Source organism: Berghia stephanieae, chromosome 1 (genome assembly GCF_034508935.2).
Source record: "Berghia stephanieae isolate SIO BIC M18660-M18661 chromosome 1, UCSD_Bste_1.3, whole genome shotgun sequence".
In the NCBI taxonomy this organism is placed as follows: Eukaryota; Metazoa; Mollusca; class Gastropoda; order Nudibranchia; family Aeolidiidae; genus Berghia; species Berghia stephanieae.
Window position 1 is genome coordinate 91,581,131 of NC_088360.1, and position 26,601 is coordinate 91,607,731.

Consider the following 26,601-nt stretch of genomic DNA (forward strand, 5'->3'; position numbering starts at 1 on the left):
TTTTTCGGCCCGTCAATTAATGGAAGTGGGTGTTTTTATTTGGTTTGTTTGTGTCTAATCCTACTTCTTTGCAACGAAGATCAACTTCCTGTGACTTATTTTCTCGACTTGACAGGGAAAGGCTCTCAACCATGGCAGGCTTGAGTGGTGTCCAAATTCTCCAAAATGAATTGGAAAAGTCGAAAGAAAAGTTAAAAGAATTTAATGAGAATATAAAGAAGCTCACAGGACACGAAAACCCAAGGTCTGCATTCCTGCATTACAATTACAATGTCTGTTTCGAATCCCAACTTAGGTTGGAGTCAGTTGGAGATAACAACCGTTGTTCATCCTGAAACTGAAACTGAAACGGGGCTCTCTCTCTAACCTCTAGCATGGAGTGAAGGGTTGGTCACTGGCGGCCAAAACTACAGCATATTACATGGTTTTTAAAAAGGCCTATCTGTCTATGTTAAAAATGATTATTAATTTTTGATAAACGAAGTGCTTATTTGCAGTCAGTAGTACTGCACTGCGAATAGTGATAGAGAGCTGAGCCGGTGTTACCAATACTTAGCTTCTATAACCAGGACAAATCATTCGTTTGGACAGAAAAATAAATAAAAACTTACCGCTTACCGTCAAAAGCAGTTTAGATTTGAAGATGCATTTGTTTTCTATCAAAAAACATTCGGTAATGGACAATCCTTGATGAATTTCAAAAGTTGTGTTGAAATTATATCCTAATTGTTTTCATGCTTAATTCCTCGCGAAATCGTGTGGGTCCCGTTTCTGTTATCAAGGTTCCGCCTAGCCAGGCAGGGTTGCCAGATCATTTTTGAGTAAGAGACCAAACTAGCTATAGCAAGAGGCCAGATTCCTCGGCAGGAGCCCAAATACCACCAAACCCACCTTAGCCTCGCGAAAACTCTTTAGATTTGTTAAACAATTTAGATAGGATAAGGAAAATTCGTATATATAGAAGCATTAGCAAATGCAATCTGTGGCGTTAGCACGTGTTGCATTTAGATATTTAGATTGCCAAATAAAATAAGTTTTACCGGTACCAGAGTAAAACGATATAACGGGGAAAGTCAGAGGAAGCCAAAAAGTTGGTTACAGGAGGCCAAGTGGCCAAACCAAATTTTGGGAGGCCAAATGGCTTGGGAAAAGGCCAAATTTCTCAAATTTGGCCACCAGGAGGCCAAACTAGCAACCCTGGCCCCAGGTTTTTAAAAAAGTTTATTGGGAAAAAGATACGGAACAAAGTGTCCATAGATAGGTATGCAATTTGGTGCATTAGTGCAGTAAAAAGGCCTTTTTTTCTTTTATTCAATAAACTTGACTGCTGGTGGACCCTAGGCCTCTCTACAAGTCCAAGAAATAATACTCACTTTTTCTCTGCTCCAACGAAAATATCTACCCCCTACCGGTCTAATTATTTGTAGCAGACGTCAAATTTCTCAAAACGGTCACGTGACACTGTAAAAACAACACAGGAAGTCCATGAAAGCTTATTTACGGCATTTCCTTTGAACCGTGTAAACAACAAAATTTCGTTTTCATTCGACTCAACGGGTCAGATTGGCCGGTATTTTTTAACGAACTAAAGTTCTGAAAAATCAAAATGTTTCTTAGAAAGGTGAAAGATGCTAGTTTTTGAAACAGAGGTAGGTTTTTTTTAAAAATCTTTATATTTTACGTGAATGCATGCTCAAGGCGAGTTGGACGTGCAGCGGAGGTTGGTCGGCCAAAGGCGAGGCTCTCTAATAATAGAGAAGTAAGAAGTAGGTACTTTGGTAAAAAATTCGAATTGGATTGAGCTCAATGAAACCTATATCATTTTAAAGTGCTTTTCAAAACGATTCTAATGATACCAAAATTGTGAAAATCAGATACCTGGATACCTATACCTGGATACCTCTGTATAGAGCTTTTAGACTTGGTGTAGTCTCCTTCGCTCCTCCTCATCTATTAATGATTGGACCAATTTTTATAATTGAACTTGTTTCCTAGGGTGTTGCTTATCTCCAACTCTGCTTTGAATTTATTCAAATTTTTTGCTGATACTGTGGTTTCTTGTAGTTTATTCCAGTTATTTACAATTCTAGATGAAAAAAAGTTCCTTCTTTCATTTGTTTTAAAACGTTCTTTTTTCAGTTTCTTGCTGTTTCCTCGTGTCTGAATGTTCTTGTTTGGTTTAAGGAATCCTGCCTCTACCCTGTCTATTCCCTTTACTATTTTATATGTTTGGATCATATCTCCCCTTCTTCTCCTGTAATCTAAGGTCGGGAGATTTAATTCTTTCAATCTCTCACAGTATGTTTTGTCTTTCAGGTGTGTGATAAGTTTTGTTGCTCTCCTTTGCACTCTTTCCAAACAGTCTTTGTCTCCCTCAAACTTCGGATACCATATGCAGTTAGCATATTCCAGCTTTGATCTAACCATAGTCTTGTAGATGGTAGTCATGTGTTTTGTTTTCAGATTCTTGAAATTTCTTTTCACTATTCCGAGTGTTTTACTAGCCTTAGATTGAACATCTTTAATTTGCTTCTTGAAGTTTAGCTTCCTATCAATAAATACTCCTAGGTCTTTTTCCCCATTGGATTTCTGCAGGGGTTTTTCTTTCATTATATAGTTTGCTTCTCTGTTGTTTTTTCCTAGGTGAAGAACTGCACATTTATCTACATTGAACTCCATCTGCCATATTTCGGACCATTCTTCAAGCTTTTTCAAATCTTGTTGTAAGGTGTTTCTTTCTTCATCTGTATTAGCTACTCCATAGAGCTTAGTATCATCGGCAAAGATTTTACATTTAGATGATAGATTGTCTGGCAAGTCATTGATATAAATCAGGAAGAGAACTGGTCCCAGTACACTTCCTTGTGGAACTCCACTTGTTACCAGTCTCTCTGTTGATGCTGTTCCATTCACTATCACTTTTTGTCTTCTATCTTTGAGGAAATCTCGGACCCATTTGACTGTCTGATCATTAATTTGATACTGTTCCAATTTCCTGATTAGGCGCCAGTGTGGAACTTTGTCAAATGCCTTTCTGAAGTCGAGGTATATGACATCTAAATTGTTGCCTAATTCCAGGTCTCTCGTCCAGTCATCCATTGTTTCAAGTAGGTTTGTTACTGTAGACCTTCCCGCCATGAAACCATGTTGATCTTTGCTGAATAGTTTGTTCTTGGTCATATGATCAACCATTTCTTCTCTAATCAGCTGTTCCATGAGCTTGCAGACGACAGGCTCACTGGTCTGTAGTTTTCTGGATTTTTTCTGTCTCCCTTCTTGAATATGGCTGTGACGTTAGCTTCTTTCCATTCCCTTGGTAGTCTTCCTTCTTTCATCGACTGGTTAAATATCTTGGTTAGGGGTTCTATTAGCTGCTCTGCTAAGTTTTTTAGGATGTAAGGATGAAGTTTGTCAGGTCCAGGTGATTTACTCTCCTTTAGGTTTTGTAGTCTCTTCATTACTCTCTCTTCAGTAATCGGCCATTGTGTAGTATCTATATTACTTCTTTTAGCAATATCTGGCAAGTTTTTCTGGTTCTCCACTGTAAAGACACTTGCAAAGAAGAGATTTAGCACCTCTGCCTTGTCTTCATCTTCAGATGCCCAAGTGCCATCTTCTTTTTTTATGTCACAGGTTCCCTGTCTTGTCTTCATTTTACTGTTTACATAACTCCAGAATACTTTAGGATTTTCTTTCGTTTCCTCTGCTATCTTGTTCTCATACTTTTGATGCGCTTGTCTGACTATTTTAGTAGTTGCGTTTCTCACTCTTTTGTATTTGTCCCAATCCTCTTCCTTTTTTGCTTCTAGAGTATCTTCTATTTACTGCCTTCTTCTTCCGTAATGCCTCTCTCACTTCCTGCGTCATCCAAGGTTGATTTCTTCTCCCAACCCGGTTCCCTCTGCTTTTCGGGATGTTTTTCTCGAAGCATTGGTTAAGTACTCTGGTAAATCTACTCCAGTTGTTTCCTACGGTGTCCTCGATTAGTATTTCCTCCCATTTGATATGCCCCAGTTCCTCTTTCATACTCTCTAGATCAGCCTTCCTATATCTGAGTGTCAGTTTTTTCATCTACAGTCTCTGATGTCGCCCTCAGTTTTAGGAATATGGTCGCATGGTCGCTTTTTCCCAGTGGGTGGCTCAGTCTTAGGTCGATTATGTCATTTTCTTCCTCCATCAATATCAAGTCCAATACGTTGGGCTTTTGGTTTTTTCTCTGTCTCGTGGGTTCTTTTATTATCTGTTGTAGGTAGCAATCTTCAATGGTTTCTATGAAACTTTCCTCCAGGCTTCCCTCTTTTGGTTCGTCCATCCCTTTCCACTCCAGTTCCGGCATGTTGAAGTCTCCCATAATAATTATCTCTGAATGCTTTTTTTGTGATGCTCTCCTTATCATCTCCAACATTCTCTCATTATTTTCTCCTGTGCTATTTGGGCTCCGATAAATCACTCCTACTAGTATCTGACTTTGTCCAGTTACTCCAATCGAGCACCAAGCGCTCTCCCTAAAGTCGTGATCTGTGAGTTCCTCTATGGGGTTAACCTTGAGGTTCTCTCTCACCAATAAGTATACTCCTCTGCCGGAAGTTTCAAAATCTCTGCTAGTTATTATAGTGTATCCCTCAATACCTAACTCTGCTATGGTTGGGTGTGTTGTTGCATTCTTTGGCTTAGCTTCTGTTATTGCTATTACATCTGGATCTTCTTCTTCTGCCATAGCCTTTAGCTCCTCTCTCTTATTCATCACACTGTCTGCGTTCGTGTACATGAACTTCAGGGTATTTTTCATATTCACGTGCTGCCCCTCCTTATCATTTACTGGTACTTCTCTTTTTTGAATTTTCTTGTTGTCTTCGAGTCCTTGCTCAGAAACATTTTGGGCAATTGGACTGACACGTTTCCAATATAGTCATTCCTCATCCCAGTCCCAGTCATTTCCTCCAACATCGCTGTCTCTCTTTCTTATTTGTTCACTAAACTTTTCCCTGAAAATGACCCTTTTCTTATATATGACTACATCTTCCCCTGCTTCTCGTCTTCTCTTCAGCTCCTCTCTTAACTCCTTGGCCTACTCTCTTTGCATAATTGTTTGGTCAGCTCCAATATACACCTTTTGTAAGCATTCCCGTTTATGGTCTTTCAACTGTTTGCTGTTCCTAAGAGCAGTGTTACGCTGATCCGTTGACATCAGACTTATTTTCATGGGTCTTGGTCTATCTTCTCTTCTGCCCAATCTGATCACTTGCTCTATAGGGTTGAGGCTGTCTTTGTTTCCATGAACCTGCAACTCTTTGAGTACCATTTGGGCTTTTCTTATATCTTCCTTGTTGTCGCCATCTTTAGCTTCTGGTATGCCATACATAATTACATTCTTCACTCTCTTAGCCCTTTCATTTCTCTCCTCTTCTAGTTCCAGGTTCTTTTTCACCATTGCCTGCTTCTTCTCCTCAGTTTCATTGATTTTCCTCATTTCATTTATATCTTGTCTTACTCTATCTGACTTTTCTTCTGTACTTCTCTTGAGTCTCTCCTTAATCTCACTCGCCTCAGACATAGGGTAGGCCTCTATCTCATCCTTTGCTGTTGATTTCACTATTTCTATCATCTCCTCTGTGAATTCACCTTTTTGAATGATATTCACACTTTTATCTACGTCTTCTACTTTTTTCCTGAGTTTATCTACTTCCTTTTCAAGCTGCATGAAATTGCCCAAGAACTTTGAGGCCACTTTGTTGCAGGACTTAGAGCAGTAGTAATGCAGCAGCGGACATTCTTTTTCTGAGTCTTTCTTCAACAGTTGATAGGTGTCATCATCTATCTTTTCACACAAAGTATGAAACCACTGGTCACAGAGCTCGCACTGTAAGCATTTCTCAATCTCTTTGCATACATATTCACATTTTCCGCAAGTCTCAGTCTCAGCTTTTGCTTTTGCCTTATTTGTACTCATCGGTGCAGGGCTTTCTTTCCTACTACTGCCACTACTAGTACTGGCACTGCCAGATCTACCTTTCCTACTACTGCTGTTTAAGCTCATCTTCTTACTTGTTAAATGAATAGATCTAAGTCTTAGCTGTACTGTATCACTGTATCTTGTTGTTCACTCCAATCTGATAAGTATCTAACTAATCTCAACTAGATATCTCAAGTACACACACAAGCCGGAATCCTCTCGAAGGCAGAAATTACATAAATCCAATTCGAAAATGAACAAGTTTTGATGTCCGATATTTCATTCAAGTTTTGTGTTTCTGGTGAGGGGAGCGAGAAGATTCAATATCAATATTGAATAATAATATTGAGTACTATTGTCACTGCCTAAATATTTCTAGAATTTAGATCAAGAAGATTGAATCAGGAGAGAAATGTAAACACGTCCGCCATCTTGGATTTCCCGCCACAGATGAGCAGAAAAAAAGTTATGTTAGTTTAAAGGCTGAAAAATGGTCTTCTATTTGCCTTTGTTATTTACTGACGGACTTTGTGACCTGAAAATTGTTGCATTTCCGGTAGTAACCACCATTTGTATTTCAAAACTGGTCTAAAATGGCCGCTAAGATTTGAGTAAGGATTTTACTGGAACAAATTTCATGGATGCGGTATACAACTTTGCCCTGAATTTAATTTTATAAAAAAGTTAAGATGTTAAATAAACGTGCCAGCATGAAATTTTGATTTACCAAGTTCTAATCTTTTAATTATCCAAAGCTAAATTATACCCTATTTTATCCATAATCAAAAGTTATACTAAATTGTCATTGATTTTAAAATAAACTACACCAAACGATAGAGTAATTTCTCCTGAAGAAAATAAGACATCAATCATTAAAATCCATCCATAAACAAAAAATCTATGGAACTTTTTCTGAGACCCATCACTCAAAAGTCCAAAAAATCGGGTCACAGCCATTAGGCCATTTATCGGCTCCCTGCTGGAGGGCCAAATGGACGTTTACCAAAGTGCCTAGTAGAAGAGAAGCGCTCTCCCGTCTCTGAAAATTAGTTTTTGTCACCTCACTGAACAAAACGCTATTTTCTGTTCAAAATGGCATGTTATCGAATGGCTTGAAGTTGAATGAGTGTGTTAGTTTGAGAAGGGATGATTGAATTTGAAACATTTTGTGTGACTGAGAATTGAAATTTTGAACATTTCAACTTGACAAGATTGTGTTTTGTTTTGTTTTTGTCACCCCAATCCAATCCATGGAAATTTCCCCTATCCCCACCTCTCCGACTTGATCATTCGTTCACATCTTGAAATCTAGCAGCTTATCTGTCAGATTTAATGAGAATAGTTCCGTCCTCAATTATTGTATTATTTACAGTTCCGTTAAATATATTTTTATAAATTTCTAGTAATCTCTCTCTCTCTCTCTCTCTCTCTCTCTCTCTCTCTCTCTCTCTCTCTCTCTCTCTCTCTCTCTCTCTCTCTCTTTCTCTCTCTCTCTCACACACTCGCCGTTGCTCATGACTCACATCTCAGTGCTCCTGTAAATAATTTACCATCAATAAACTATCTCTACTACTACTACAGCCACTACCACATCATTACTATTACTACCACAACAACCTCCACATCGCTATCAAAACTATAGCAACCACCACCACCTTTACATCATCATTCTCCTCCTCATCATCATTGCTACTACCGCCACTACTACAACCAAAACCATCACATCGTCATCATTACTACCACTCCAACAGCAATCACATCATTATCAAAACTACAGCAAACACCACCACCATTACGTCATCATCATTATCCTTATAGTCATCATCACTCCCACTGCTACAATCACAACCATCAATACACAACAATAGACGCATAGTCAATGAATCAAAAAATAATAATAATATTAGTAATAGCCTGGATAGTAATAATAAGAAAAAAATGAATTTAAAAAAAAAATAGTAATTTTGTTAAAAATCAATAAATAGCTAAATAAATAATGACAATAATAGTAATAATGTAGATTATTTATATTTTGCACCCTCTATCCTCTATACAATATAGCTCTAGGCTTGTTGGCTACTACTGCATTAATAACTACACAACTTCTTTCTAATTACCAAAAAAAAAAAAACGCAATTCATCAATTATTCTAGCAGAATAGTCTCTCTCTCTCTCTCTCTCTCTCTCTCTCTCTCTCTCTCTCTCTCTCTCTCTCTCTCTCTCTCTCTCTCTCTCTCTCTCTCTCTCTCTCTCTCTCTCTCTCTCTCTCTCATCCACAAATATCGCTCAGAGGTGCTTTACAACAGACCTGCCAACCAGTACGATTTCGCGTATTTTAGTACGATTTTTGAACCCAATGCGGATATGATTCCAAAGTACGATTTTTTGTGATGTGAATGATGTTGATGATACTGATACATTTGATGCATTGATATTACACACATGTCGTACACCAACAGTTGACTGTTTCTGAATGAGTGATGCATCACATTTAGTACTATAGATAGTTCGAAGATGACGTCACTCAGATCTTTGTTATTGTTTTTTGCCATCCGCGTTTATGAGTAATGCTCACTGAACTGTTTTAACCCGACTATAAACGTTCATGGATACACACAGTTTTGTGTATTGGTCCGTTATACTTCAGGATGGCAATGTTATGAGCTTCTTAGCCAAGCGCATACTATCTATAGTTATCATTTCAGTTGGTTATATGATGCCGGTTTTCACCTATATTTTTCATACCTTTTTGAGGATTTGCATAGATTTATGCATATTAAGCTTTTGCCACTTATTAAATAGAAAATTCTAAATGAAAATTTAATTGAACTAACATCTTTGACTATGAAGCCTTCAATTAAAAACTGTATTGCTAATAAGCTTAAACATAAATGGATTATCTCCCTTTATAATAACTAAAATTACTATTTTTATTTATAATGATCTTTTTTTTACTTAATTCTTTTGTACGAATCTTGAATTACAAAGTGGCAGCTTTAGGAACTGTATTTGGTTCAAAATGAATTCTCTAGAACCATTTTAGATAGAAGTATTTAACTGGTCTTTGCATATTACATACTTGCGAATTTCCCATCATTTGACCAAAGTAATAGTATTAGTAGTAAAAGTAGTAGTAGTAGGAGGAGTAGTAGTAGTAGTAGTGAATGCTCCAAAAAAAAAAAAAAAAAAGAGAGAGAGATATGCATCATTAGATAACAAATATGGAAAATATCTTGCTACTGTTGCAAAATGTCATCTATTGAATTGAAGACCACTCTCCCAGATATTTTATCTCAAAACTAACTCATAAATGATGTACTGGGCTAGCAGATATCACCATCACAACTTCATTTGGTACATCAGCATCTCTTACCATCATGGCATCACCACTTCTACAATTGCCATCACAGCATTGTCACTGCCGCAATCACCACCACATCACTTCTACCTCCACCGCCACCACAGCTTCATTATCATCACCACTACCACTAGAGCACCATCACTACAACAACCACAACTTCTTCCACTGACACTAGCATCAATACTACTAACATGTTTGGGGTCTTTTGGTCATTTCTTTGAGTGTTTCGAAAGCAATTTCCTTTAATATTGCAATTTATGAGCCTTATACTAATTTATAATGGTCATTAAATTTTAGTTTCTCGGTAAATCGATAATTTTGTAATCACTAGAGATTGCTTGAATGATGAAGATCAGAGTTTATTTTGATTTGGGTTTGGTGTTAGCTTTTATACAAATTTTTGTATATAGTACGCACTTTTTTTTTCCACATGTGCGGACAAAATACACTTTTTTGCTAAAAATACACTTTTTAGGGTTATAGAATACACTTTTCATTCTGGGAAGGTTGGCAGGTCTGTTACAATAATTTTTTTTTGGGTATCACACAAGTTCATTCATTCGACTACAAAATCACACAACAGTGACACACACATATCTTGTTCGAAGTTCATGATCTTGATATCAAGACTAGTGTCAAGTGAAGAATAAAAGCAGTACTTCTATCTTCATGTTGATGCCTCTGTTATAGAGAGATAATATTATATTATAATTAGTAAGGGTGATCAACTTATTACATTCTTTTTACCTATATTTTACATGTATCAAAGATTCACTAGTCTCATGTATAAACTGCATTACCAAATAACTACAAGGTTTCATGAACAAAGAAACCGCAGCCTTCTTTGTAAAGAAAAAACAAATAGTTTCAGGCCTTTTGGTCAAAAATTAATCATAATCTTTTGATGGAAGGAATATAAGTATAAGTGTTAAGTAATATTGTAGGCCTTTAAAATCATGTTAATGATAGGACAATATTCAATATTTACAATAAATTTAATTATATCTCTTATGATGAGCGTGGATATGCTCTTGTAGTTGCAATATTTTATAGTAATACATAATATTACGTAACTATGGTATTCTTTGATTTCGTTTGACTTTGACAGATGGACCGATTCACTTCCCTCCTTTTTGACACTTTGCCATTATCATTACTGATTAATCTAATAAACACAATGTCCTAACATTTTACTTTACGACCCGTTAATAAGAACTCCAAATTGACTATTTTAGCAATTTTTTATTAACAGCACGCGAATGGCATGCCGTTTTGATCACAAATTTCCAATGCTTGTTTTGGGGTAAAAATCGGTCTGAAATTTCAGACTTCGAACTGTCATAACTACATTTCTAATCAAGATAGAAACAAAATTCAAACTGATGGTTTTCCGTGGAAATCCGCAATTCAGGAGTCAGAAGAGGGATTTCCTTCCCCGATTAAAACTTTATTCATGCCAAATTTCAGTAGCAGTGTCTATGGAAAAGTCTTTTTTTTTTAAAAAGGGGAATAAGATGGAGTCTGAAGTAAAAAGTCAACATCTGTGTTCCATTGATAATGGATAGATTCAACCAATTTTTCCAGTCCGGCAGTGTTGGCTTTATCAGGATTCCACTGTACAATACTACGTAATAATATATCAAATATATTCACACTGATAGCACCAATTTCTGTAAGTTTACAATTTACTGTTGTGATTTGCCTTTTACTTTGTTATGCTGATGATTTCTTAAACAATTTGTACAACTTTAACAGATTTTTATGTTTGGAGACTGGAATATTTCTAAGGGAAAGGGGAGGACATTTATCACTGGATATGAATCCCAGTGGTTCACCTTCTCTCTCTCTCTCTCTTTCTCTTGCCTTGTAGATGTGTTCATCATCATCAATTGCTGCTGCAGATGTAGTCTCTGCACTGGAGAGGAGACCACTAATCTATTGTTTATTGCCATGGGTAATAATGCTCAAAATGATAACAAATATAATTATGTGAGCTATTATCTATTCCCCTTGGCTTTTAATTTTGCATAGGCATCTATGACTCCAGAATTTTGCAAGCACTGAACTTGAAATCTATCACCTTCTTTATGTCAATACATGAATTAACTCTGTTGATGCCTTTTGAGTGGTATGAAATGTTAACTTTAAAATTATTTATTTATTTAACTTAGGGGTCGTCGAAATTTTGAAAGTCAAGATTATGATGATAGCTTCTCTGGAAGGATGGGCAGAGGAAGAGGAAGAATATTTGGTCTTGCCAAGTAAGTTTTAAAAAGTTGTCACTGCCTAACATAGCCTACCTCTGGGGTAACAACATTACTCTGTTATTAGCTGGAGAGGGTAATTAGGTAAAGTCAACTTAATAACGATGCTCTTTAGTAAAATTGAAATTTGATATTTCATGCGACGTTTTTAACAGTGTCTGTCACAGTTTGTTTTTTTGTTTTTGAGTGCTTTTTTTTTCAGTGGGGATTTAAAAAAATAAAGTTGGTTTTGGGATGCTCCCCCATTTTTTTTTTCCGTCCTTTGCATTTGACCCCCTACCACCCAAAAGACACTGTCACCCCCTGACCAATAGAACATGTTAATTATGAAATGTCTCCCTGTCGGGGATATGATATCAATGAGTTTTCTTGTATCAGATATACAGTACAAAAAGATTTTGCATTGTTTGAATGACAAATGTGTGACACTCTGCCAAGTGGACAAAGGTGATAGGGTCTATAGTAAAGTAGTCTCTCTATGGATATGTGTGTTAAATACAATAACAAAACACATGATTTTATTGTAAACATTGAAATGGTGTCTTTGAACCAAATTTTGACTCAGATGGTCCCTATTGCATGACAATTCACTTGAATTCATGTTGCTTTTTTTTGTATTTAGTGAAAAATAATTTTGGTCATTAGATGAAGAATGAAGAAGCAGGATGTAAGAGAGGTGTTTTTAATTGTTAAAATTCAGTTACTAATAGAGCAGGTTATGAGTGGGCTTTTACTTTTGTGAGGTCGGACCACTGTAGGAATAAAATACACATTTATTATGTCACGTATATATTTCTCTATGAAAATGGACTTTAGCAATTGTTTATTTTTAGAATCATCTGGCTCATCTAATAGATATCTGATATCTGACACATTTGTGTATTTTAATTGCTTTTCACAGACTATGACATTTTAAGCGATGTCATCTCTTTGTCTACCAGATACTGTAAATAAACACAGTCTAATTGAAGAAGTAATGAATTAGCTTAATATCTTTTTATTTTTATGCTGAATTTTTCGTTTGTCGGAACCTGTATCCATGATATATGGTCTCATTTACTTTTATATCCTAGGCGGGGCTTGATAGAAGACAGTGGACCACCAGTCAAGAGAAGAGTTGTTGGTGGAGCATTCTCTAGGTATGGTGTCAAATATTAATTTGTTGTTATTAGAAAAAAGCTGCAATGTTGTGGGGCACTGATATTTATTCTAGTTTTATATTAAAAAAATAAATTAACCATATTCTATAAAATTCATGCTTGAGTATGAAATTGCATATATTGAAAAGACATTTTGCTCCATTTGTAAGCTTGGTCTTTGGGAAATAATCACAGCATGCTTACTTTTATGGCTGTGCTGTGCCTATAATAGTTGTCACAAACTAACATTTCGTTATACAAATAGTAAAAATTAAATTACAAAGCCACTTGTGACTTCTCAACCATGGAAAATAACACTTTATTTATCAACATCGAAAAATTAATTTAAAAAGTTATGGGTTTTTTAAGTTTAAAAAAACAACTCATTTTATGATGATTTGTGAAGAAAAATAAATCTTGTTAAGGGGAAGAAATAATAGGCTTGTTTGCATAGATGTCGCTTTGCGATGAAACAAGCTAGCTGGCCCAATTTTTGATATTGATATCTTCAATGGCTGCTGATTTTAATGGTATAAGTTTCTCACCAATAACTTAAATTCAAAACAAAGAGAGACTGTACAAATAGGCCTCAGTTTTTTGATGATTTGTGTAAAAACATAAATATTTTATACGGAAATTTTAAAAAATAGGCTTTGTTTACAGAGATGGCGCTTTTAGAAACAAGCTATCAGGCCCAATTTGTATATTATAATCTTCAAAGGCTGCTGATTTTATTTTCACACTAATAACTGAAATTCAAGAGAAAGAGAGACTGTTCGAAGAGACCTTATTTTTGATGATTTGTGAAGAAAAATTCACTTGCTGAACAGCAATAGTTTGGGATACCTTACTTATAATAAGATCCTTATTTTTTTTTTTAGTAAGGTCGATAACTGTGTGCCCTAATTACATCAAACTTATCATTATTATCTTCTTCTTCTTCTTCTTCTTCTTCTTCTTCTTCTTCTTCTTCTTCTTCTTCTTCTTCTTCTTCTTCTTCTTCTTCTTCTTCTTCTTCTTCTTCTTCTTTTCTTCTTTTCTTTTATTATTATTATTATTATCTTATCTGTCATTAGACCACTTAAAAGGCATTTGGACTATAATTTTGGTTGTTGTCGTTATTGTTGTTGATAGACTATTCATTTCTTTGTCACATTATGTGATGACATTATAGTTTAGATCCAAGATAAGAGGGAAAGAAGTCAGCTTATTGACCAGAGCTGCCAACCCTCGTTTTTCTTGTGTTTTCTGATTTTTTAAAGGTTTCCTAAACACTCAACTCTGGTAGGATTTCCAAATATCCAGTTTTTCTTTCATTTTTTCTTGGTGATTTAGTGATGTATACCCATGTAATTTGTGCCAAAAGGTCGTTTGGTAACATTCCACACAAAAATACACCTATCCCGGAAAGATTTTGTTTTCATCATTTTCGCTTGGTTGAACAGTGAAAAGTAATCACAAAATGAGGGTGGACCACCTAAGGTACAGCAGCTATATTACTTTTAAAGTGTCAAAAAAAGTGTGGACAAACTGTCAATTTTATTCATTGTTTTTCTACACTTTGAGAATATATTTCTGCAATTCTATTGGTGCTAGACTTAGTTTTTGGATTGTTGGAATGTTACAAAACCAAATTTTGGGCACATCCTCATTTGATGATTCGATAATCTTTAAGTGTTTATGGTATATTACTTTTGTACCTCAGTATAAAGTCCTAGTTCTAAGTGTTTCATTGAGCCAGATTTGAAAATTGGCTTTTTGTTGTTGTTTGTTTTGTTGTTTTTAAAAATAAAAATTATGAAAACTACTTCTGTTCTATGAACATGTTCCAACTGCTTTCTTGCCCATAAAGCCAAAGATAAAGTTTAATCATCTGATTGAATGCTCTACTACTTCTTTCTCTTCCTCTTGAGCTTTGCTTTCATCTTGTGCTCATCCTTTCCTAACTTTGTCTGTAATTTGGTCTTGGATCATGGCTCTTGAACTGGGTGGGGTTCCTTACCTCCCATAGTGGGCAGGGAGGTACTTACTGTGTCTTCTACCCACCTTTATCTGTTTTCCACCATGCTTTCTATCTGTCTTGGAATGAGATTACTTGGTTTTGTCCAGGCCCTGGCTGGGAGGGAAACAGTCAAATGTTTAGTTAGAGTTTTGGGAGATGATATTTTTTCCTTGTAAATCATCTCTCTGTTATGCACTGCATTATGTTTCTTTATATTATGTATGATTTCCCCTTAGCGGGGACATTTGCTTGTGTCTGGATGAGACTTTTAGTGATCTCAAACTAAGTACTTTGATGATGTGCTTTTGGAATCTACACCTGTTTCTTATTTGAACCAATTCCCCTTTGTCTTCCCTTTTCTTGGATCCTTTATTGTAATTCTAGAACTTTTTACTATCCCATTTTCTTCCTTTTTGCTGGCGCTGATAAGACCTTAATGTGTTGCAAGCGCCGTAAAACCCTTAAAAACTAAAAACTAAACCATGGCTCTTGAAGTGAAATTTTTTTTTTTTTTTTAATGCTCTGAACTTAGTTAGGATAGGAAAAATAAATATTGACGGCAGAAAATTTGGTGGTGGTCGACTATGATTTATATGAATTAAATTTCTCATGACTAATCTTAACATTTTGACATTCAGGCTGGGTCCAGCACCAGTACAGAGGAGAGTGAGGGAAGACAGTCCTGAAGATGAGGATCGACCGAAGAGAGTGAGTTTTGATGTTTTCCTTTTAAAGGATTGATTTTGAATGTGTCTCATGTCAATCCTTATTGTATAATTGTACTGAATAAGAATATTGCAACCAGTTTGCTTACAATGATAGTGATTAATTTAAGGTAGACCACAGATATAACGAGCAACCACAGTTTCATCATTACCACTACAACCACCACAACACCATCATCACCACTTATTACTGAATTGTAAGTACTGTAACTACAAAAACAATACCACCACCACAACGTCATCAATGCCACTAACACCTTACCAAGGTTACTACTACCACTGTTTCAACATTACCATGAAAACCACCATCACATCATCACCTCTTGATTGAACCACCTCCAGAGAAATATCACTGCTACTATCACCTCAAAGTTATCATTACCAGCACACTTTCATCACCACCACCATTGCAGCATCATCTATAGAATTAACACAAAAACATTTTCACTTTTATCACAGCATCAATATCCGCACTTCACCCACAACAGCATTATTATGATCACTATAACATCTTCACTACTATAACTATCGCCACATCATCATTAGGTTGCTACCATACCCACAGTATCCATATCATCAACACTTCCACTACTAATACTAACAAAACATTATCATCACTGCTACCGTATCCACAATATCCCTAACACCACAATATTAATATTATCATCATCACAACCTGCTCCCCCCCCCCCTTTCTCTCTCTCTCTCTCTCTATCTCTCTCTCTCTCTCTCTCTCTCTCTCTCTCTCTCTCTATCTCTCTCTCTCTCTCTCTCTCTCTCTCTTTCTCTCTCTCTCTCTCTCTCTCATATCCTCGCATTTTATCATTATATTTATCTGATCATTGTAAAACAATACATTATAACAATGAGGTGGAATTGACTTACTTAGCAAGCAAAGTAAATAACCTCAATTGTGTTGGAAGAGACCTAAAGCAACAAACAAACAAAAAAGATTTAATTACTGATTTTGAATTCATTCTTTTTTTCTGTCTTGGAATGACCATGTTTTGTAATATACATTTAAATCCATTAGTCTAAGTTGCATGACCACTTGGTTGCAGCAACCAATAAGTTATAGCATAAAAGCATTAGAATGGCATGGCCTTTGAGCCAAATGCCTATCATCATCTTTTTATGAAGAGGTCAAGTAATATTGTTGGCGTGATAAATTGTATGGTTGAATGAGTATTTACTACTCATACAACACATTCCTTAAAATGTAAATATCTTATGATTGGAATGGATGTGTGTTTAATGCTATAATGTGTCATTTTGGGTTGGGTTTGAGTTTGACCAAAAGACTGATACATTTTTCTCCCTTTTTACAAATTGCCATTATCTTATTGGTTGCCATCTCGGCTCTCTTAAGAATTTTATTTGACAACTACAAAATGCGGACTGGGTGGGGTTCCTGAACTCCCGTAGAGGGCAGGGAGGCCCTAACTGTGTCTTCTATTCCCCTATATCTGTTTTCCAACATGCTTTCTATCTTTGTCTTTGAATGAGATTACTTGGTTTTGTCCTTATATCCTTGCTTGGAGGGAGGTAGAGTTTTGGGATATGATGTTTTTTGTCTTGTAAATCATCTCTCTGTTATGCATTGTATTTTTTATGTTTTACATATATATGATTTGTAAACATTTTAGTGTGCTCCTCTAAATATCTGGATGAGACTTTTAGGTGATCTCAAACTAAGAAAATTGATAGTATGCCCTACATCTGTTCCCTATTTGAGCCCTTCCCCTGTGTCTTACATTTTCTCGTGTGCTTTCAATTATATCTATAATTTTTTGACTATCCTATTTACTTCCTTTTTACTGGCGCTGAAATGACCTAAATGTGTCACATGTGCCATAAATCCCCTAAAAACAAAACAAAATGCGAATTTGGTTCTTTTAGTATTTCCTTTATTATGAAAGCCCTTTCTCCATTTTATTCTTTTCTTTCCTTCTTCCTTTTTAAAATTTAAAAAATTTGTAATTTGTTCAGTTATGACATAACCTGTTATTTACCTTTCAGCTGTCTGTTCATTCCTCTGTGGTTGCTACATCCAGAGAAGCTAAAAATAGACAAGACATAATGCAAGAACAAACCAAAGACAAGGAAGGAATGCAGAGGTATGTATAGTTTTTTTTTTTTTAAGTTGTTCGTCAGTGGAATTTCTTGTTCTGTAAACATATTTTCACATACTTATTCCTTTTTAACTCCATCTGGAACATAGGGTGTCCACCACAGATTTCGATCTGGGACTGTCTCTGGTTGTAATAAAATGACCTAAATCTAACTATATTATATAAAAAAATAATGGTCACATCATTCTGTATTAACTATATTATTGATTACTTCTTAATTCTGTTCCAAATCGTACTAATGTTTTGTGCAGAATACTAATGTTTAGTGCAGAAGACGTTTGATATTCTCACACAAACATTTAGCTGTAAATGGTTTGTCCTTGGAACTCTGGTTTTCTTGGTTCCTTATTTTCAGATTGAAATAGATAGATGGAAATTTCCCGCTGAAATGAAATCAAGGTCCTGCTTAAAACCTATTTTCAATGATGATAATTATAGTCTTCCTCGGAGCACTTCTTGTGTCATATTTTGACACCTTTGCTCTGTTGCATGAAATTTGGTGACACTCCCTTTTTATGACATCAGTGTAGACAGACTGGCGCCATAATGATCTTGAATTCGTATGACATGGTCCTAAGGGACGGGGTGGTGCAAACGGGTCTAGATTATTTTCTTTTCTTTGTAGCTGTAGTTTAATAGTATAATTTTTTTCCTTTTACAGATCTTCCATACCATTACTACAGTTACCACCACCAAATCATCATCCCTACTTCCACCAACACAACCACCACCAGCTCATCATCATCCCTACTACCACTGCTACAGCCATCACCACATCATCACTTCTTCCACTACTACAACCACTGCCACCACATCATCACTTCTTCCACTACTACAACCACTGCCACCACATCATCTGCTCTATTACCACTACTACAACCATCGATCACTAGCACAGCATCCTCGCTACTACCTCAGCCACCACTACCATCACATCATCATCCATACTACCACTATTACAACCATCACCACCACCACATCACCATCATCACTACTACCACTACTAAAAACCACCACACATGATCATCATCACTACTACTACAACAACAGCTGTCATCACCACCACGTCATAACTACTACCTCGACTAGAACCACCACCACTACCACATCATCCCAACTTCATCATCATCACTACTACTTTTACTACAACCATCATCACCATATCATCACTGCTACCACTACTACAACCTCCACCACCACATCATCATCACTTTACCACTACTACAACCACCCCTACCACCACCACATCATCCTCCCTACTACCACTACTACAACAACCACCACCACCACATCATCATCACTGTTACCACAGCTAACCATCACCACATCCTCATTACCATCATCACTTTACCACTACTACAACCACCCCTACCACCACCACATCATCCTCCCTGCTACCACAACTACAACCACCACCATCACGTCATCATCACTACTACCTAACCACAATGACCACTTTATTATCATCACCACTACTACTACTGCATCACTTTATACTGCAACCACCACCAACACACCATCATATCTACTACCATAACTACAATCACCACTACCACAATATTAATATCATTACCACCACTAACACCACATCATCATCACTTCAACAACAACGACAAACACACCATCATCTTTACTAAACTAACCAATACTACAGCCACCACCACATTAATTGTTACTGTTAATGTCATCACTACTACTATACTACTACTACTACTACTACTACTACTACTACTACTACTACTACTACTACTACTACTACTACTACTACTACTACTACTACTACTACTACTACTACTACTACTACTACTGCTTCTGCTACTTCCACTACTACTACTAATACTACTACTACAACTACTACTACTACTACTACTACTACCACAACTACTACTACTACTACTACTACTACTACTACTACTACTACTACTACTACTGCTGCTACTACTATAAGACAACAACAACAACAAACCTACACACCATCATCTTTACTAACCAATACTACAGCCACCACCACATTATTTATGAATAATAATAATATCAATTGTTACTGTTAATATCATCACTAGTATCCTTATCCTCATCATCATCATCATCATGACGACTACCACTACTACAACCGTCACCACATCATAATTACTACTACCACCAGCAATAAACCATCATTCCTAACCACCACCACAATACAATCATCACTTTCTCTTTTCTTTTTATTTTCTTATTTTCTCTTCTCTCTCTCTCTCTCTCTCTCTCTCTCTCTCTCTCTCTCTCTCTCTCTCTCTCTCTCTCTCTCTCTCTCTCTCTCTCTCTCTCTCTCTCTCTCTCTCTCTCTCTCTCTCTCTCTCTCTCTCTCTCTCTCTCTCTCTCTCTCTTCTCTTCTCTTTTCTCTTTTTTTCTCGCTTTCTCTCTCTTTAAAAAAAAATATTTTTAATTAATTATTGTTTCTATGCTTTTATACTATATATTAGGTTGATGAAATCAGTGAATACTCTGGTTTTTGTTGTGAATCATGCGTGTCACATACCATATGCACTCCTTGTGTTTTTCGTGAATCCATTTTAAAAAATGAAACCATGATTTTCTATTCCCACCCATTAATAAGATAGCCATCAATTATGATGTTTTCAGATAATTTGGTGCTCTCTAGCTCAATTGGTAGAGCACTGACTTTATTTGAGAGCTTGATGCATCATTTTTATTTGCTACTCCCTGTTTAATTTAGATTGATTAGTGAAAAAATAAAAAGTAGTCTTTTGGAGCTTGGCTTCATCCTGGTTTCTAGTTAGTTTCTGCAATAATTAACTGAAAGGAAAACTGTATGATGGAATGTGTATGCTCTTATCCTGTATTTTCAAGTATATCTTGTTGCTATTAGATTTAGTAACATTTAATTTTTGTGTTTGAGAAGTTTTAGGGGGTTGAAATTAGGTTTTCTATCTACTTGGTGATTTATTCATGCTCCTTCACATGCTATTGTCATTTGAGCAGGAGACATAGAAGTAAAATTTATCAAGATTTGGCCTCAAAGATGTTTGAGAGATTTTAAAAAGTGTGAGCGGAAACATCAAACTAAAGGCAGCTCTTGGAAAGCCAAGTAAAAAATTAAGCCATTCGAAAAGAAACTTTCTCCAGACAATGATTTAAACATTTTTTTTGTGAATGATAAATTTAGTAAATGTTATGACTTGTTTTACCCTTTTTCAGAAATCGTAGAATGTTTGGTCTTTTGTTGGGCACTTTGAACAAATTCAAATCAGATTCAAAAACCATGGAGTCCAAGGTAATTTTGATAACAATGGTAAAACATGTATTTACATCTTTATGAATTCTGAGGGAGTTATTATGAAATCAATCACAGTTCTTCTTGAAACTAAAATTACCCACAATGCAATACCGTGCACAGAGTAAAATCAATGTCACATACATCTCTGACAGATTATGTGATTTTCGTTAGTTATGGTTTAGGAGAAAAATGTAGAATCACAGCACTAGCTCGGACAATAATACCAACCTTAAAAATGGATTCAATGGTTTTATTGAATTATCAATAGGTCCATTTTGGTATAGATGTCACCAAATATATAAATCAATTTGGCATCTGTATCCATACTTGTAAAATTTAACTGCAAATGTTAATAACCATTTGTACCCTTCAGTTCTTATGTTCTGTAGATTCTGGCTCTGTATCAACTTATTTTTTTAATAAAATAAAAATCAATGATTAGTATATGCTCTTCAACATTTGGCTTGAACAGAGTCGTGGGTAGTAAAAATGCTGCTGAAATATCTTTTGTCAGTGAAAAAAAAAGCATTGATATAGAAATTGAAATTTGTTATGATTGGCACATTTTATTTTTTTCATATCAGAGTCCGTGATTTCTTTTCTATTGTTCATTTTGTAGGAGGAACAAAGGAGACGTATTGACCAGAAATTGGAGGAGAATGCTGAGAAGGAGAAAAAGAAGTTCAAGCAGGAAACAATGCAGCTGATGGAAGAGCGACATCTGGAGGAGACAAGGGTATCAAAACTGGAACAAAAAATGGAAGTGGTACAAGAGGCAAGTTTGGTGTATTTTGACGATTTCTGACCCATCTCAATATTTTGACAATAAATTCTCCTTACTTTCATGTTGTATTTTGCTTAGGCATACTTCTTGACAAATGCAACACATAAAAAAAGATGAATTTTATGTAGTCAGCACAATAGTGGTCAGGGGTGGGGAGGCGTGGGGCCAACTTGTGAGTGATGAAAATCATTATTTATGCAGTGCTATTACCTTGTTTATAATTTCTCCATCTTATCTAAAATTTCAGTTGTGTACAGGTTGCATGACAAATTTCGTATTTTTGATTTGTTTAATTATATCATAAAATGTTTAAGTGAAGCTGTAAATGAGAGGAATTTACTCTGTGTGATCTGTTTTGTTCTCACTCTGTTCTGCTAACATTTTGCAGATTTTGCTTAGGTGTATTGGGACTCATATCAAATTGGCATAGCCATACAGATAACACAACAGAGAAAGATGGTCCCTTCTCTGTTTTGTATGAATTGCAACGGTTACTTGTGACAGGGGGAATTAATTTCAAAATTGCAGAAATGATGTATAAAAATTTAAACGACAATGTCCTGATTTATTGTTGTTGTTGTTGTTGTTAATATTATATAAAAAACTTTTCTATGTATATTTAGGCTTGTTTGAAGTTATCTAACTTAAAAATTCCTCTTTCCATTTCAGCATGCTGATCGGGAGAAAGAGATGAAAAAGTTGAAAAACTTTCTTTGCACTAAGACAAAACCAAGGATATTTTGGAAACCCAGACAGATGAATACAGCTACTGAAAACAAGTTAAAAGATACAATCAAAGTAGTCGATGGTAAGTCATCTCCATGTTGTATTTTCATTTCAAAAGAAATCAAAAGCGATTTTTATTTTTTACATTTCAGGTCTTTCGGAGATTCATACTGAAGCATTTTTGTACAATACCATTTGAATAATTTTGATGGTCTTTTGACCTTGTCAAAGAGTGCTTTCCTGTTGATTTGTTGTTTAATTAAAAAATTATTATTTTTCTTCTCTTTCTAGAAATGCTGCGAACAAGTCAAGACCGCTTGGAGAAAGAAATTAAGGATGTTATGGAAAGAGAACAAAAAAGGGAAGAACGAATTAAAATGAGGTTGAGAGAAGATGGTCTTTTCCTTGATGATGAAGATAAGGAAAAGGGAAATGAATCTAGGGACAAAATAGTAGGGGGTATTGAAGGAAAGGGTGATGCAGAAGAGATAGAAAAACTACGCTTGAAAAGTAGGATGGATGATGAAAGTGATGAAAATACATCAACGAAAAGGATGAAAGTGAAAAGACGGGTTGTTGTAGAGGAGCACTCAGATGCTGATGATGACACAGAGGATGAAGGTAGAATTAAAGAAGAAATTGACGAGGAGATAAGAAAAAAATCTAATAGAAACGAAAGTCGTAAAATCCCAAGCGCTAAAGGTGATAATGTGAGTGAAGATGATAGTGGGTCTAAATCAGACTCAGATAGTGACAAGGATAGTTTTAAAAAGTCCAAAAAAGAAAAGGGAGATAAAGACAAAGGTTGCAATGATAAGGTCGATGATAATGATGAGAGTTCAAGAGTCGTTTTGTACAGAGAAAGTACTCCAGACAAAGATAAGTCAAGTAAGGATAGAAAAAGTAAGAGAGACGAAAATGAGAAAAGTGAACGTAGAAGTCGTGAGGATAAACATAGTCATCGCCATTCAAAACACAGTAGAAGAGACAATGAAAAAAGTTCTGTAGAGGAAAAGAAGGAGGAGAGGCGAGGGAAACTAAAGAGTAAATCATCGGACAGGACAGTTGTAGAGGAAGTAGTTGAGAAGGGAGAGCATAGAAATCCTATGAATCTGATGGGAGAAGAGGAGGATGTTGAAATGGAGTCTGAGAATAACGTCACAATGTAACTTTAAATGTGAGTAGCTCGAAAAATGCGGCATTCAGATAGGAGTTTTGGGGTTTCAGGATAACCCATTGGCCTCTGGGGAGAATTTTCCTCGTCAGTTCTAATTATTCTGACAGAATTAGTCCACAGTAGTCCCTCCAAAATAGGCATAGTTAAAAGAAACGGCCAGACATAACCTTTCAATGGCAATTCAGCTGTGCTTTCTTGGTGAAGGTAAATGTGTGTCTCAGAATTATTTATTTTTCAAGTAACAAATTGAACCAATATTTATTTAGATAAGTGTTGAGTTTGAAGAAGGAAAAATAAAAATAGAGAAAATTCAATAATTTTTCAAGCCATTGAATGGTTTCTTTATAGCCTGGTTAATAACGAATCTCTTTACTGTGAAACCTCCATATACCACCATATAATGAAATACATGAACAGTACTTACTTCATTGAAATCTTTTTGTTATTCTGCCAAGTCGTTAAAAACCACCCATTTTGCTAAGGTCCCAAATGTATGGTATGAGGAGGTTTTACTGTTGATTAGATATGAGAAGCGGAAAGATTTTCTTTGATTCTGTCCAAATAATTAAAAAATTGGAACTCTTGGGTTTGTGTTCATATGACATGCTTAACTTTTTAAAAAAATGTTTATTGCATTTCTCATTCTTTTCTTCCTTCTGTTGTTTTTTTCTCCATTCCTCATCATTATTAAAATCCCATACTACCTCCTCCTCCTCTTCTTTTTCTTGTTCTTCTTCCTCTTCTTCTTCTTCTTCTTCTTCTTCTTCTTCTTCTTCTTCTTCTTCTTCTTCTTCTTCTTCTTCTTCTTCTTCTTCTTCTTCTTCTTCTTCTTCTTCTTCTTCTTCTTCTTTCGTTTGTTTCTCCCACCCCCCTTGTTTTTCTGATTTAAATGTGGGGGAATAAGCCGTCTTAAATTATGGCAATGAACACAAACCTAAGGTTTATTGAGGCAATCTGAAAAGGTGTTGTGAATGATACAGTGTTTACAGTGACTGACAATGCAGAGGGAAAGATACAAAAATATTTAAAAAATCACTCTTCCTGAGTTAGGGAAGTTGAGGAAGGCTGTTTTTTTTCTTGTATTTTCTTTCTGTTTTGTCTAGCACTGTATCATTTTCACCTTTTCAGATTTTTATCTTGCACAAAGTTCTGCTCTTAAATTTTTCACGGAGTCACGCAAAAACTGTTTGAATTGTTTTATTAATATCACAGTTTTTTATCAACAGGTGAAATTGAAAGGTAAGTATATGTCGTGGGTTATCTTGTTTTTTTTTTAATTCCATTTTTTTGCGCATATAAATCCCAGCTTATGTGCAGCTCAGCAGGACAACATATACTGGACCTGTGATTAATGCATTGTCTTGCATATTTCAGTGGGCTGTTCAACTGCTCATTTTAAATTCAGGAGTCCTCACATTTCCAGATGTATTGAGCATAAACTTTTGATTTTTATGCGTTGCTTGAGATGAGTATGGCTCTGGTGCAATTGTAAGCCATGTAAATTGACTGCAAAACAAATCCATTCTAGTGTGTTTTTCTATTTTCTAGCTAAGCAGTCTTGGATACCTTTTGTCTCTTAGTTACTGCTGACTTGTATTTTTTTTTAGTGTTTTTTTTTCTCCAACTTTCACATTATTGAACACAATTATGACTTAACTCTTTAAGTTCCCATTCCCGATTTTAGCCATTACCATAGATTTTCCATTATGGTCACATGATGGATATATCATATCAGTAAAGAAAAAGTTCAAGTTAACAAATTTATTTTATTTTATGTCACCTTGAAATGGTCCTGTGTAAACTAATGGCAGTGTTATATGGATTTGGGTTGACATTTTTACATTAAAATTTCCTATACAATCTTAGTTTTTGAAAACCTTTCAAACGCAATACACGTTTAAATCAAATTTTCAGTCTCGATGTTTAATATATTTTTAATTATAAAATAGATAAGATCTCTTGTTTCATAACACAGAACCAATTAAAAAGAAATAAGAAGAGAATGGAGATATAACCCAGTTTTATTTTTACTGTGAATAACAATTGCATGCTTAGGGTCCCTTTTGTTTATTGTTGATAAAAATTCAGTTTAAATGCTTTTAATTATATCATTAAACAATTATTTCTTAAAAATAAAGTAATTCATTAAAAATATTGTCTTGTCTCATTTTTATCAACTGATTTAAAAGATGGTTTAAAAATACCATTTTACCATTGGGTGTGATTCCTATCAGAGAGAATTCTTTCCAGGTGATTGTGTGAAACTTTTGTTTTGAGTGTCCTTAGGCTTGCTGCAGGTATCTACTCTTTCTTTCTATGAACCATATAATTCCCTTCACTTCACTTTCCTTTTATTTGGGTTTGTTAATCCAGACCCATTTAACTCGAACCTTAAATTCTGGATTTTCAATTTTTATCTTGGGTGTCCGCATTAATTTCCCACCTAGTTGCTGGTATGACCTCATGTGGCACAATAAACAAAGCTTCTTATGGCCTCCCATAGTGGGCAGGGGGGTACATACTGTGTCTTCTATCTCCTTATAACTGTTTTCCAACATGCTTTCTGTCTTTGTCTTGGAATGAGATTACTTGGTTTTGTCCTGGCCCTGGCCGGAGCCAGCCCTAGCTCGGAGGGAAACAGTCAAATGCATAGTTATTGTTTTGGGAGATGATATTTTTTTCCTTGTAAATCATCTCTCTGTTATGTATTATTATATTTGTTATTTTCAATGTATAATGTAGGCATTTGAGTGTATTCCTTTTTGTGATTGTGTCCGGATGAGACTTATAGGAGATCTCAAAACTACATTGGTGGTATGCTCTTGGAATCTTCATCTGATCCCTATTTGTTCCTAGTTCCCCCATGTCTTACTTTTTCTTGGGTTCTTTAATTGCAATTCTAGAAATTTTTACTATCCCATTTTCTTCCTTTTTACTGGCGCTGATATAACCTAAATGTGTTGCAAGCGCCGTAAAACCCATAAAAACAAAAACAAACAAAACAAAGCATCTTATACTTATACATTTGATTAATATATGTAGATATGAGCCAAAATCGAAG

At 35.5% G+C, this 26,601-nt stretch overlaps 1 protein-coding gene across 1 annotated transcript; it reads left to right on the top strand.

Moving 5' to 3' along the window:
- The first annotated feature begins 73 nt into the window (after positions 1-73).
- Positions 74-25,692, top strand: LOC144961883 (uncharacterized). Its single transcript, XM_078894924.1, has 9 exons — positions 74-244; positions 11,486-11,575; positions 12,652-12,717; positions 15,358-15,427; positions 17,464-17,561; positions 20,775-20,850; positions 21,473-21,628; positions 22,307-22,445; positions 22,655-25,692. The coding sequence occupies exons 1-9, from the start codon at positions 132-134 to the stop codon at positions 23,530-23,532; spliced, it is 1,686 nt and encodes a 561-aa protein (XP_078751050.1). The 5' UTR covers positions 74-131; the 3' UTR covers positions 23,533-25,692.
- The last annotated feature ends 909 nt before the right edge of the window (positions 25,693-26,601 follow it).